This window comes from Heptranchias perlo, chromosome 7, assembly GCF_035084215.1.
Source record: "Heptranchias perlo isolate sHepPer1 chromosome 7, sHepPer1.hap1, whole genome shotgun sequence".
Lineage (NCBI taxonomy): Eukaryota > Metazoa > Chordata > Chondrichthyes > Hexanchiformes > Hexanchidae > Heptranchias > Heptranchias perlo.
Genome location: NC_090331.1, coordinates 56,180,351 through 56,194,906, shown reverse-complemented (window position 1 = coordinate 56,194,906; position 14,556 = coordinate 56,180,351). Strand labels below are relative to the sequence as shown.

Here is a 14,556-nt window from a genome sequence, read left to right as displayed (position 1 = left end):
TATAATATGAAATTATACTTTTAAAGAGGCTGCAGTATGGAGGTCTACAACTTTCACTTACACTACTTCATTACATATCTTCAAGAGAAGTCTTATTAAAAGTGGTGCCATAAAGTCTGTCAAATGTTATAACGGCCATCACAAATAGCGTGCGCTGGTAAACTGTGTTCTCATGAACACGCCCACTATAAGCGGTGAGGACTGTAGTGAACTTCAGATTACAGGTCTATGATGTGTTCATTACAGAACAAGGGGTTTTAAAAAATTCGTCCCATCTAAACAAATGTATGGTACCAGCATAATTTTCTGCACTATACATAAAACATTTGCAGTAAAAAGGGTGTGAACAAGTTAAAACAGTGATTTCCAATAGAAACTGCAAACTAGCCACAGGTGTGGCAATGACAACATTTTAGTTACATGCATTAATTTTAGCAGAAAACACCTTACATACACTCACACAATATAGGCAAATGTACTTCACATGTATATTTACTTAACTACCACAAGTCTATAACCAAGGAAGTAAAGCACTCAATGATCAAAAAACACTTGTACTCTACTTTAGTCTTACCATTGTACCAACAAATGCACAAAATAAGTTAAAGTACACATTCATACACCATGCGAATAAGAGTATTGAGATCATGTGCCCAAACAATGCTGCCTATTACTCGTTTTCTATTTACTAATAAAATGCAATTTGCCACATCTAGATTTCCAAGTAGCCACATGTGGCTAATGTATCAGACAACATGAAGTTAAAAGAAAAAAAACCATCATGTGATTATAAAATAAAACCCAAACACTTTCAAAGGCATGGAGGAAAGTATACTTTTATATAAGCAGATGATACTATAAACCATTCCATGACAGAACATTAATAAGGGTTACCATACAGTTTTCAGCAAATTAATTTTGCCTGCCAATAAGTACAGGTACAGGTATTAGTGTTTATAAGTATTAAAAAACTGTGCCAGTGAATTAAGAAAATGTTTCTTAAAATCTAAAAAGGAACATGTTTGGTTCAACCATCTTTGAAAACATCTTAGTACTTACAGGTGAAGGTGGAACTATCTGCTGGCCAACAGGACTGTTACAAGCCATTGACATCATCTGAGCTGCCACAAGTTGTAAGGCCATCATTCCAACTGGGCTAAAACATAAAAAGAAAAATGATGGAAATCATCTTTACGATGATTAATTTGTGCACGATGTGTCAAAAACAAAATAGCACTCTGGCCAATTTTCTACAGTCGTCTGAAATAGACCTACTTTGATCGCCTGTCTCCAGGGTCATCTTCAATGTAATTGACTCCCAGTCGATTACCAGGTGGATACTCAAATCCATGCAGCTTTTCTTTGGCATATACTGCCGATGCCACATTGTTGTACCGAACAATAGCATATCCTAAAAAAAAAAATCGCATGTAAACATCAATACTCAATGTTTCTCTGTTAATAGAGGTCATCCCATCTTTGAGAGATATAGCAGTTTCTTTATACATGTAACAGCCCAATTGACATCATGTTCTTCTCCACAAAAAAAGGAAACCCTCATTACAGAGGCGATCTGTATAAACTACAGATGTGTGACTCTTTATAAATCTCAAAATACTCAAGTCATCAGCAACAGTGATAATTCACAAGCATGACTAATTTTTACATATGAAATATAGTTCAATGAAATACCTGCAGAATTGCAATTCTAATAGTAAATCTTCTTGTTTTTAAAATGAAATACAAAATCTTTGATATTTCTAAATGTTACACCAATATCCTTCCTATTTTGGTGTAGACGATCAAAACCTGTATAACTGTGCCATCTACAGGTAAAAAAGGCTTTCAATTTTATGCTTACTGTGCGATGAAACAATAAAAACACTTGTCCTATGCCATTTGACAGGAATTATGAACAGCAAATAATAACCAGGATAACTTACATAATTGGTTCCTAATTTCTAACATGGGGCAATTACAATAACATAATTAAATCTTTTGATACATGCACACTGAGAAGTCTGATTTCTCTGAATGTAGGCAAGCATGTCAGAATTGCAAAGTTTTAATAGCATTAGGTTTTATCTTTTAAGTTTTGTATAGATGGAGGTCTGTGTCAAATGTTGCGAATTATACTATAATTGGGGTATATTTAAGATTACAGCATTAAAGACAGGTCTCAAAAATTCCAATAGGGACTTATTTAATACTTGACCAGCTCCTTCAATTTTCTGGATAGCAACTACAGTTGTTGACAATTAAAAATTAGAGCCAAACATTTTAAATATACTTTTTTAAAAATTCAGTGAGGGAAACTGTAGATAGTGTCCCTTGATTTGATGGATGGAACCTATTAACCCTTTTTCTGATTCAGACTGACCGGCTGTGCACTCATCTATTTTTATTCAGATTTTCAGTATGGGAGTTTTTTCTTTTTATCTGAGAAAAATCCATTAATCTGTAGCAATGAATAATAGCATACATTCACAGCTTCAGATCTTTTGCCAAAATGCTCAAATCTACATTTATCAACTCAACAGGTATATAGGAAGTCAAAATACCAACATTAGCATTATGTACCCAAGTTCCAACTATGGGATGGAACAAAAACGTTACTTCCTAACCCCAAATTTAATTGTGGCATGCTAGAAATCGTCTACTAGTCTGATTCACCAGCAATCTTTAGACACAGATCTTTGATACGATAAAATACTAGCAAAATAAATAAAGTAGTTTCGCTCCCTCATATTAAAACATTTTTGTATTAAAATATCTTGTACAACATACCCTCATCTCATTAATATCTACACTTAAAAAATATGGGTTTGTAAAGATTTTACTCAAGTGCTATGATGTAAATATATTGTAACAAGTTGACATGAGCAGAATAAAAATATCTTCTGTAGTGCAAAAGATTTGATTACAATCTACTATAACGTTAAACATAATCTAATTTGTTAATATAGTTATTAATGTGACTGTACATGTGGATTCTACCACATAAATCACCCATGTGCCTAATTTGTGATCTTGGCCAAGTCATCAGAGATATAGAATAAAGACTAGCCATTTCTCCACTGGAGGAGAGAAGGTAGGAATGCAACAGTGGCAAAGGCCTAGGGGCAATTAGGCAGTTCAAAATGCATGGGAATGATCCCAAGAATGTGCATACACTTGGGGGGGGGTTGCTGGATAGGTAGAGGGGAAAATGAGAACAAATACATTAAAAATCAGTTTAAAGGATTTGAGCCAATTACCTGTTATATACTTGTACACATTCAATAGTACTTGCCTTTGCCATAACCCATATAGGGATCTCTCTGAATTTCACAATATTCCAGTCCTGGGATGATATCGAAGAGACTATAAACTTGTTCATGTGTAAGCACTCCTCTAGTAGACACTGAAAGGCATGTGGAGATATTTTCTCCACCTCTCATTTCACTTCTTACTTCAGCTCTTATTTCTCCACCTCTCATTTCACCACTTCTCATTTCACCACCTCTCATTTCACTTGTTCCAAAGTTGGTAAATTCACCTGCATCAGCATTTAATCAGGAATAAATAAATGAAACATTTCTGAAAAGCACCTCACCCTCACTAAATAGATTAAAAGCACATAAATTACAGTATAGTATTTTCCAATTATTTAAAAACTACAGAGTTAGTGAATCAGTAGAGTGATATGAATTGCTGAAATACTTTTTGAATATAGTTGTTACAAAAGAGAATTGAAATTTTAATTGGAGGGGGACAGATCAGATCCTAGAGTGATAAAATATATACAGCGGACAAACAGTCTCATGAAATGTCGCCATTTTAATCATACATTCTGTACTTGTTTCTTTTCTGGGTTAATTCTTTCTATAAACCCAGGGCAGCACAGGTGTGTGAAGTAACCAATTTTTATATTAACTTATGGTGGTTCTCCAATGCTGGCTCCCGATCCTCCTTATATTGCATGGCAGGTTTACAGCATTCACATCAACTTCAAAACAATTGCATAAATTCAATTTTATGCACGCACCATTTTCACAATAGTCTTTAACGACTGTGTTGCTTACCCATTTTTCCCCCTTTAATTCTGTACACTTACCAAAAGGAAACATATTTTGACCTCTTGGAGGATCAAATCCTGACCCATAAGACGATGATTCTTGTCTGGCACCACCCACATAGTCATTCTCAGAGTATGTAGGTTTGTTTCTTGGTTCAGCAAGTATTGCCTTAAAAGCTGTGCAAAAATGTGGAAATGCATTATATTAAACATAAGATAGGCATAAAACTCTGCCTGGTTGAGTTCATTTTCTAATTTCCTGTGAATAAAGAATACTTTACATTTTGCTCCCTCTTGCATCGCAGCATTTTATTTTTTGTGTCCAACTTTCTCTGGCTATCTATAGTATGACAATCGATGCAAGGACATAATCAGCAAAACACAGGAAATATGTTAGCTAAACTCAACTGCAACTATACAGTTTAAACAAGTCATCACCGCCAACCATAGTTTTAGTGCCAAAGAAGTCTTTTCCTGCAAATCACGGGAGATTCTCGGACATCTTCATTATCCTGTAACTTTCCATTTGGGTTCTAATATTTGATGAACTGATCAATCCCAGTCAAGTAACTACGAACTCCCCAACTGTTTACATACAACGATCTTATACAGAGGGAACAAAACAACTTTGTAATTTTCATAAATGGAAATTACTGCATACATTTTGTTACACATTTGTGCAACTGATTACCAGTTAGACATTAAATTAGAACTTTAACTTTAGATATTTACAGTTGTACAAGTCATATAGCTTCTTTTGCATCATAAATTGCCACGTGGCAGCAGTAATTCCCACTCCCATGAGGCACTTGTTATTTTATACTACGTTTAAACGGGTATCCTTTCCCCAAAATACTGAGATAACTTCCCCAACATGCAATTTTCATCAGAATATCTCAGTTATGATCATTATGATGCACAGCTCTTTCACAAAATGGGGATGACATGCTCTCAAAAAAAAAAATTGATTTTGTCCAGGCACTCTAAGGAGGGGTTGCCAGTCTGAAGCAAAGTAACGCAAGACCAGGAAGGCTAATACTGATCACCGTATTCAAAATAAACCTCCATCACCTGATTGGTACTGTAATTTTACAATGTTCTCAGCAGTTGCAAACTTTTCACCACCAAATTTTACAAGCTCTTCTGTATTGTGACCTTAGGACACATATTAAACTGGGACAAGTCTTAACCCAGTAATTTTTTTTTAAAATAAGATTTTTTTTATATAGTTTTCCCCCATGATATAAAAGATACAGATCTCAGTAGCTGAATTCCAATAGGACTTATATTGTGTGCTTCCCATACAAACTACCTTAAAACCTGTACAATGTTAACTGATCAGGTTTAATAGGCCGCTTTTATAATGTACCGTCACCAGGACATCGTGGTTAGTGACTCAAACACAATACCGTATTGTAAAAGAAAACCCACCATTCTATTATTGCAGTCAATGGCCAACGTTTAGATATAATGTGGCATCTATCTTTAACCCAAGCTCATTCAGGATGTCTAATCATGTAGTAGTCAATAAAAATTTTGACAAATACACGTACATATTTTCCATTCAGTTTTACTACAGTTATTATATTCAGGAATAGCCTGTTTACATCACAACCATAAATGATTCTAGTATATCTCACTCCAGGTACCGAGACGAGGTACAGGGATCTATTTTTAAAAGTTTACTTTAGTTTTGCACACTGAAAGTCTTACATCGGTCGCAGTTTTCAATGGCCTGAGCAGCTTGAGATGGTTTCAGAAACCTCACATAGCCAAAGCCTTTGCTCTCCCCTGTGTTCTTGTTCTTGATAACACTGCAGTATTCAATATCTCCAAAATCCTAATAGATATAAATGGGAATTGAAGTTAGAATTTAATATATTAGCGTCATCCACAAACATTAAGTTATTATTTCTATTATAAAATGTCTTCGAAGCACAAACTAAACAACTGGATAATATCCTAAACTGAAGTATCATTGGCCAACTCCAAACATTGTGTTTTTTTTAAAAAAGATTATATTGTTTACGTTCTAACCTTTTAATTTATAGGTTTCGAATCCTTAGTCATCTCTTGGTTACTTGCTAACACTGTGACTCTATCAAGTGACAGGATGGTGGGTTTGCAACATTAAAACTATACATGCATACAAGTCAGCTGACCAAGACAGAGGGCTTTACGGAGGTAGAACAATTTTAGATTATATACTATAGTATCATACAGTCCCTCCTCTCCAATAACGTTTGCGATTTATTAACTGGCGTTAACAGGATTATTCTCTTTGCACGCAGTATCAGAATCAAGCATCCCCAAGGCAGGTATTAGAGGTTAGTTACAACTATCGGAACTTTGCAAAATGTCCTGACAAGAAAAGTCACCCAGCCAACAGCAAGCATTAAAAGCAAACCTACAGTACCAATTAAAAGCATACTTACACTTATGTTATCAAACAATTAGGCTGAAGAGCTCCTAGGTTCCTTATTGAAACAACATTACTAAAACATGTTTTACAACTTTATCAGAGGGAAAGTATATTTATAGACAAGTTAAAAAAATAATGTACCCTTACTTTTGAGATTCAAGTGCAGAATTGCTACAGTAATCCTGAAAAGGTTATTGTGACATGTTATTTTCCAGCAAAGTCTATAACAGGTGAACACAAATCAATATTTTCCAGAGATAAAAAGCAAAGTAACTACACTTGTGAGTCAGAGTACAGTTTGAGGAGAAATGTATGGATACAGGGCATGAACTTCCTGTCCATAAACCTTACTTCCTGTTGTCATGATTTTTGGTTATACTTTTGAGTCAATGCTTCAATTGAAAAGGACAGAGCGACTGAGTACTTGGACAAATATGATATGGTTCCACAGAAGAGACTTAAAAAAAGAGCACATGGAATTGAAGGCAACCTATTAACATGGATAGGGAATTGGTTAGGAGGTAGGAAAGTAGGGATAATGAGTATGTACTCAAATTGACAGGATATGTAGGACAAGTGCTGTCCCCTGGGGATCTGTACTGGGGCCTCAGCTTTTCACTATAGTTATAAATGACTTAGATGAAGGAATAGAGAGCCATATATTCAAGTCTGCTGATGCTACAAAGTTAGATGGCACATTAAATAGTATAGATGGGAGCAGAAAGTTGCAACGGGACATTGATAGATTAAATAAGTGGCCAAAACTGTGGCAGATGGAGTTCAACACGGGGATGTGTGATGTCATCCATTTTGGATATATGAAAGATAAATCAGAGTATTTTCTAAATGGTGAGTAAATAGGAACTGTGAAGAGGAAGAGATTTAGGGGTCCAAGCACAGAAATCACTAAAAGCTAGTGGACGGGTACAAAAAATTTAAAAGGCAAATGGCTGTTGGCATTTATCTCAAGGGGGCTGGAAGTTATGTTATATTTATATAAAATTCTGGTTAGACCCCATTTAGAACACTGTGGGCACCAAACCATAGGAAGGATATATTGGCCTTGGAGTGAGTGCAGTGCAGATTCACCAGAATGATACCGAGACTAAAAGGGTTAAATGATATGAGGACAGGTTGCATAGACTAGGCTTGTATTCTTTTGAGTATAGAAGATTAAGGGGTGATCTAATTCAGGGGCTTAAGATGATTAAAAGGAATAGAGAGAGAAAAATGGAGAAACTATTTCTTCTGATGCGGGAGTCCAGAACAAGGGGCATAACCTTAAAATTAGAGCTAGGCCGTTCAGGGTGATGTCAGGAAGCACTTCTTCACACAAGGGGGTAGTGGAAATCTGGAACCGCCTCCCCCCAAAAGCTGCTGAGGCTAGGTCAATTAAAAATTTCAAAACGGAGGTTGATAGATTTTTGTTAGGCAAGGGTCTTAAGGGTTAGGCAACCAAGGTTGGTAGACAGAGTTAAGATACAGATCAGCCATGATCTAACTGAATGGCAGAACAGGCTCAAAGGCCTGTTCCTATGAAAGTGGCTATGCCCACATTTCTCATTTAATTTTACTATGTCAACTATCACCAGTCACAATGTAACTAATTGCTCTGGCAACTAGTCGATGCTGATTATCTTTTCCGCACAAATAATTCAGAATACTTTCTGAAAAACTTTAATTTGCCATTTTTTCCCTCTCAGAAATTGAAATTTCTAGTGTCCCAAAATATTTAAACAAAAAATTCAAGAAGTTACATACATCACAAAATTACATCCACTACATGATTAAGTATACGCCCATCTACTTGTGTCTTTTAGTGTCTTCATTTAAGTTTAAGCCTAACAAGTGGGCATACAAGTGACACCAAGGCAAGAGTGTGCAGTAGGAGCAGTGATAGGGACCTGCCCAAACCCTAGCCTCCACTCCTTATTCCCATCGAAGAGTCCCCTCATTTGCTCTGCTTACTCCCATCCCAATATCTCCCTTTTTGTATCCTTCCTTCCCTTCCGAGCCAATCCCTCTCCCCCCAAATCCTGACCACCATCCTAAATAAAACCAAACAAATAGCGAATTTTTTTTTTACACAATAGATGCCTTATTCAAAAAAATGTTAGTCTGGGAAAATCCCACAAGGGCTATTAGTAATGTCTGAAATAATTAGACACCAATTCAAATTAGTTTTGAATCTGAAGATTCATTAGGAAAAGCTGAAGTCAAGAATCCCAAATATAGATGTATAATGTACCTTAAACTTTTCCCTCAGATCATCTTCTGCATAGGATTTTGGAATCATAACAAAAATCCTAGTCAACTCCTCATCTTCAACATCACGGTGGCTGCCAGATCCTCGAGATTGTGCAATGAACACCTGTTTTTAAAAAAAAAAGTTAGACAATCAAAAAAAACTATGGCCCAGAAATTGCCGGAGTGGCGCATCTCGCAGCAAGGACCATGATTTGGATTTTTTACCACACCTTTCAGATCGTACTATTTTTGCACTGCAAACTGCTGGAAATGCAAATTGATAATGGCACGGTAATGCCAACAAGTCATCTGGGATCCCATGAACATCGGGTCCATTGGTCTATCTCTTTAACCAATGAAATTTTAGGATAGAGAAGGAAATGGAGCGAATGATGGAGTAGGAAAGAGAGAGTGAATTAGAGACAAACTAGGTACAGAAAAGAGAAATAAAGAGGGGAAAGAGAGTGGATTGAGAGAGAGAAGAGTCACAGAAAGGAAAAGAAAGAAAAAACATTTTAAAATAAAAAATTTTAACCACTACGAACAATTTACTACCTGCGGGAGAAAGACTCCAAAGTATTATTGTTCCCTTTCTGGGCCTCCAAGGTTGAGTGGCATGTCAGGACCATAAATCACAACACGAATTACCAGCCCTACAAGGATGTGGCAAAATCAATTCTTATTAACGGCACAAATCCATCAATTTCATGACACACAATAGCGAGACTCATAGCTAGATGCCAATTTTTTTCGGTTTTGATGAGGCTAATGGTGGAGCAATGCAAATCGTCCAGCAATTTGTGGTGAATTGGAATTCAAGGCGTACCTTTTCTTCGCCACAAATTGCTGGGTTTTTAAAGCACTAATAACGGCGGACGCTGCGAACTCAATGTTTTCCCCCCGCAATTTCTGGACTTATATAGATTAAAAATGAGAAATATGCATTATATATAAACTGTAAGCTTTTTGAAGATAGATCAGCTTTGTATTGACATACACTAGCACTGTATTAACACTGCATATAATTAACTAATCTGGATGTTCATGTTTATTAGTTTGTATGCTTAACACTAAAGGACTCAGCTGATCAATAACTCACGTGCATCACTGATCGCTTTAGGATAAAGAAAGCATGCAAGTACATTAGGTGTGCTCCCTAAGCAAACTATTTAAAATGTTGATGCCACAAAGTCTCCTGCACTGTGTAAACTTCTAGGTAACAGAGCTTTAAAGAGCCATTTAACATGCAATTCTGATCACAACTGCTAAGGAATCGCATTTTGGGAACTCTCACTAGAGTTCTGACTAAAAATTACTTTGATTAAAAAATAGGTTGTATACAGATCTACTTGGATCAGAACTCCACCCTAGTTATTTTGCAGCCCTGCCTCCCCTCTGAAAATAACAATTTGATCAAGATCCCCAGAGAGTACTTACAGTTCTGTTTTTAATTCTAGCAGTGCCTGTGTGAAATTCTAGTTATGAAATCAGGTTGTTTAGACATGTAGGTGCAAACAAAGCCCTTTTGCTGCGAAGTACACAGAAAATGTAATACAGATAAAAGTCCCAAAATGTTAGTGGTATGGCCTGTAAAGGATTTTCTTTTACTTTAAGTTCAATGCAGTACAATGTATGTATTTTATTGTGGAAGGCCTGCACATACACAATCAAAAAAAATGTGGAATGACGTACTGCAATCAGTTCCGATTTTCAGGCCCTTGCTGCCGTAAATCAATCTGAGTTGCTAAATTAAGGGTCTGCTATTTGTCACTAATAACGAGAGTAGCTGCTTTTGGCGAGTTGTATAATTGTAGTGGCATTAATCTCAGGAGGTACGACTATTAATCACAGTAGTGATTCGCAGGTTCCTAGTAGTTGCAGAAGAATGGAGCTATGTTCCATGTGGCCTCAGTCTTTTCCTGGCTGCACTAACACGTGTGAGTATAGTCTGTTATGTCAAATTCACCTTGGGGAAATTGTACAGGTCTCTGCTCAGAAAATCCATGCGTATGGTCATCTTCACCGTCTGAAGGGAGTTTGCGCTCCCCTCTTGTGCCCTTTGTCCACTGTGTGTGTGTGCATGTTCTTAATTCAAAGTTCAGGGATCTTAGGTGCATTTATTTGGTACAGCCAGACCAAGATTTACCAGTTGGCAAGAGAAAGACCACTGGAATCTGCTGCCTGGGAGGTGCAAGTATTCCAAACATTTACATATGTTCTGTGATGTGTGCAAAACTAATATCTGAGCTTGGCATTTGTATCTTTTCCTCATTTATTCTAGTCCCAGCATCTATTTCGACAAACTACATCACTAACAGAAAACCTTTTGGATTTGGCTGCCTAGGCATTACAAGTATTCTGACTTTTTAAAATGTTGTTCGGTGACCAGTGTTTGCACTTTGTTTTTTTTCCCTCTCTTCAAAGACCTAAGACATTAATTCTGGGACGAGAGCCCAGCCAAAGACAATCCATGTCACCTTCATTATCACCAGGAAGAGACATCGGTCAGAAACCTTTCGCACCACACTTTCATGATTGCTGGGGACAGCGTCTGGCTGGAGATGACCAACTGAAGCGAGAATCTTGAAATCATACTTCCTAAGCTTGGCTAAATGCTCCAAGAGTCTGTGTCATGCTTCTCCATTGCTCTGTGAACGGTGGTGGTGGTTTTGGGGCGGGGGGGGGGCGGGCGTTTAGAGAGAGCAAGCCAGGGAAACTTGGGGCAATTCCAGTTCTTCAGCTTGATCGGGGACTGGTGGGATGGCTTGACACATTGGAGAAGTGAAATCGGCTGGGATCAATCACTTTAAAAGGCATGAATAAATTCAACTGTCTCTTTTGTCCTACACCAAGTTTTGCTCGCCATCAACCCTACCTATACTGACCTGTAAGCCAATCTGGAAGGATTTGAACACAACAATGACTGTCTGTTCTTCTGACTTCAATGTCTCACATTGCTCCCTCTTGGCACTTGGCCATGGGTGGCCAGGCCCTCTGCTAATTGGGTCCCACTCTTCGCAGTACCCTCCGTCTTCTCAACTCTCCACCTTCAAAATCCTCATCAGTGCAGATGCCAATTTGCACACAGCAAGATTGCAGACAGTATGGGATGCATGGTCAGGGGCCCGTGATGGCGTGAAATGTCCATGGATACCATCTAGCAATTCAACAGCATCTGCTCCTCGGAGTTTGATAGCTGTGAAGAGTTTAACCTGAAATTTGAGGAGTTTTTAACAGGTACCTTTGCTTTTATGCATATTGCATGCTCAACTGCGGTCTCTACATTCTCATCCTTCATTTTTGGCGAAAGAGTCAGACTTCAGTGAATACTGTCTTGCAGGCAACCAGCAGTCTCTTCAAGAAAGCATTCTCACACGCACTAGCAACTGAAAGGCGGAAAATACGAGATTCCAGCACTTGTTTGTATAACTGTGCTGAGTTGACTATGGGCAATCCTGCATCCTCTCCACTGGGATGAGACCAAATCAGAAGTAAGTGTTGCAGCTGGCACTCATCTGCGTGATTAGTGTGCGGTTCAAGTTACAATTGTGGGGATGTTCAAACGAGTGGGCTGCATGCATGTACCAGCAGTGTTGAGGCACATGGATTCACAACACTGTCTCGATTAGGTGAAATGTTGCAACCCAGCCACCCAAGAGCCAGTAACTGGGTTACTGACTTATGCTCGCTGGCTCTCAGTATTCTGTCCGTCAACGTGAATGGCTGGGAAGGTTGCAGGCTGCGAGTATAACGACGAGAAATTTCAGTCATTGTCTCGGGTAGTACCGCTGGCACCTTCAGCTGGTCTGCCATGCACTACAAGGCCTACTCTCTCTCCGAGTAGATGGATTGTGTCTCTGGCGTGAAGTTGTGAGCACTGTCACTGGGACCAAACCTATTCAGTTTACTCCTAAACAATCCCAAGCCTTGCATGTGATGCACACAAATGCCACAACCAGCAACTCATTGCGAGCAGTAATAGGTTCTCAACATGCTGCTTGTGATCTATTGCTTGTGAGCATGCATGGATTGGTTGAGGATGGTACTCTAATCTTCCCATTTGTGCAGTGGGACAATACCTGCGTAGTCCCTGTCACCTACCTGTCCCTTCGTCGTAGGTACGGCCTTTTGTTCGCATGGGGTTCAGGGCCTTCCTGCTTTACTCCAAAGGCTTTTAGGATCCTGAAAGTCAAAGGCTTTCACTGGTGGCTGCATTAGTCTTCGGGCTCCACCTCTATTGCTGTGGATCGGCAGAATACAGCAGTGCTGGAACGTGGCTGATAACTGACCCCAATTCTATTGTTTCAGGTACCTCCGATGGAATGCGAGGCTATGCTTACTTTGGCCTACAGCAGGATGAAGAACAAGCCATGTATCACAACACACCACCTTGTGTTGAATATGGAATTTTTCCACTTTACTCCACAGCAAGCGGTGTCTCAGTCCAAACGAGTTGAAACCGATGGAGGAGTTAGTCAAGCTCCAACCCAGGAACAAGCAACTAAAAGGACGACATCCAACAACAATTCAACAAGGTTGTGACCTTGCATGACACCAGGAAATCAAGGCACCAGTGAACGCTGGTGATAGTGGCATGATTGTTCCATGTTCTACATGGAAGCATGTCTCAGAGATCTGGGAGGCATGCGCACTGGGCTGGATGGAGAGAATATCCAGCACATCACCTCTACTACAGTAGCAATGAAGTCTCGCTTAGAAGCCTTTCCCCGAGCTTTTGTTCATGGACGGCACTTAAGAACAACAGGTACAGCTATCCACTCTACAAAGTCACGATTCAGGACAATCTTGGCAGAGACAGGGCTGTCTTCTACGCTTTCGTAAAGAATGAGATAGCAGAGATGCTGAATTGCATTGTTAAAAAAGTGTTCATCGAGCTGATGGGATCCTGCGTCAATCGTGAAGACCATCATTGTGGACAAGGACATTAATGAGATCAGTACGGTCAGAAAGAATCTGCTGACAGTTCTGTCCATGTCCTGATGAACCCAAAAAAGATCAGCATCTACATTGTTCACATTTCTAAGAAGCGGGAGATGTTCAAAATCTGCAAGGAAATAGATCATGTGAGGTCCGAGGAGAGACTGCGGAGTTTTCTGGAAAAGGTTGGACAGCTCCACAGACTGCTGCAGATGGTTCAAAGGTAATTACGAGGGTGCAGAGCTGTATACAAGGAGAGACTGCTGATTTCTGTGGGGCAATGCTCTAACATCTCTCTTTCTATTGCAGGAGTACCTGCCAACTGGGTTCCACAGAAGGAGATGTGGGCAGCATATCTTTGCAGTGGCGTGCTAACAATCACATGATAGCCAAGCTACCTGCAACTTCACTTCCTGGCTTCAGCATTCACTCCCCTGAAAACATGCAGTTGTTGTCCAAAGCATTTGAATTTGACTCTGGGACACCTGCCCCCGACAACCGCTGGCAATCATCGTGGACTCGCGTGCAACCAGTCACAAGTATTGCTGCTGTTATTATTGAAGCCCGGCCATGACCCCTCACCAACACCAAGAAGTATCGAATTGCATCAGGCACATGGTATCATCTATAGTTCATCCTGATGACCAACGGAGCAGAGCTGTTCAAGCGGATGTTGGAATGGCTTTGGAAACAGATTCACAAGTGGGAGCAAGGAGTAGAATCTGAGATGGCATGTTCTGAGGTTACTGCTGAGTTAAGAAACATTGTGAACTTGGCTGAAGTGCCTGTTGACGGAGTTGGCCTTGCTGTTCTAACTGCCATTGCTGACTGCCCCCTTCATTGCAAGTCATGAGGAGGTTGTCACCACTACGCCACCATCCATGGGTGATAA

The 14,556-nt window shown here is 39.2% G+C and overlaps 1 protein-coding gene across 2 annotated transcripts in view; it reads right to left on the bottom strand.

Moving 5' to 3' along the window:
• rbm45 (RNA binding motif protein 45) overlaps positions 1-14,556 on the bottom strand; it is a 60,670-nt gene that overhangs the window by 40,716 nt on the left and 5,398 nt on the right. For both annotated transcript variants that reach the window (XR_010963438.1, XM_067987619.1), the window contains exons 2-7: positions 8,728-8,850; positions 5,771-5,897; positions 4,097-4,234; positions 3,293-3,538; positions 1,276-1,411; positions 1,060-1,156 (exon numbers count right to left, since the gene is read on the bottom strand). Coding sequence is in view for 1 of the 2 variants with exons in the window: in XM_067987619.1 (XP_067843720.1) it covers positions 1,060-1,156; positions 1,276-1,411; positions 3,293-3,538; positions 4,097-4,234; positions 5,771-5,897; positions 8,728-8,850 (867 nt within the window). In the remaining variant the exon portion in view is untranslated. The remainder of the gene's footprint in view (positions 1-1,059; positions 1,157-1,275; positions 1,412-3,292; positions 3,539-4,096; positions 4,235-5,770; positions 5,898-8,727; positions 8,851-14,556) is intronic.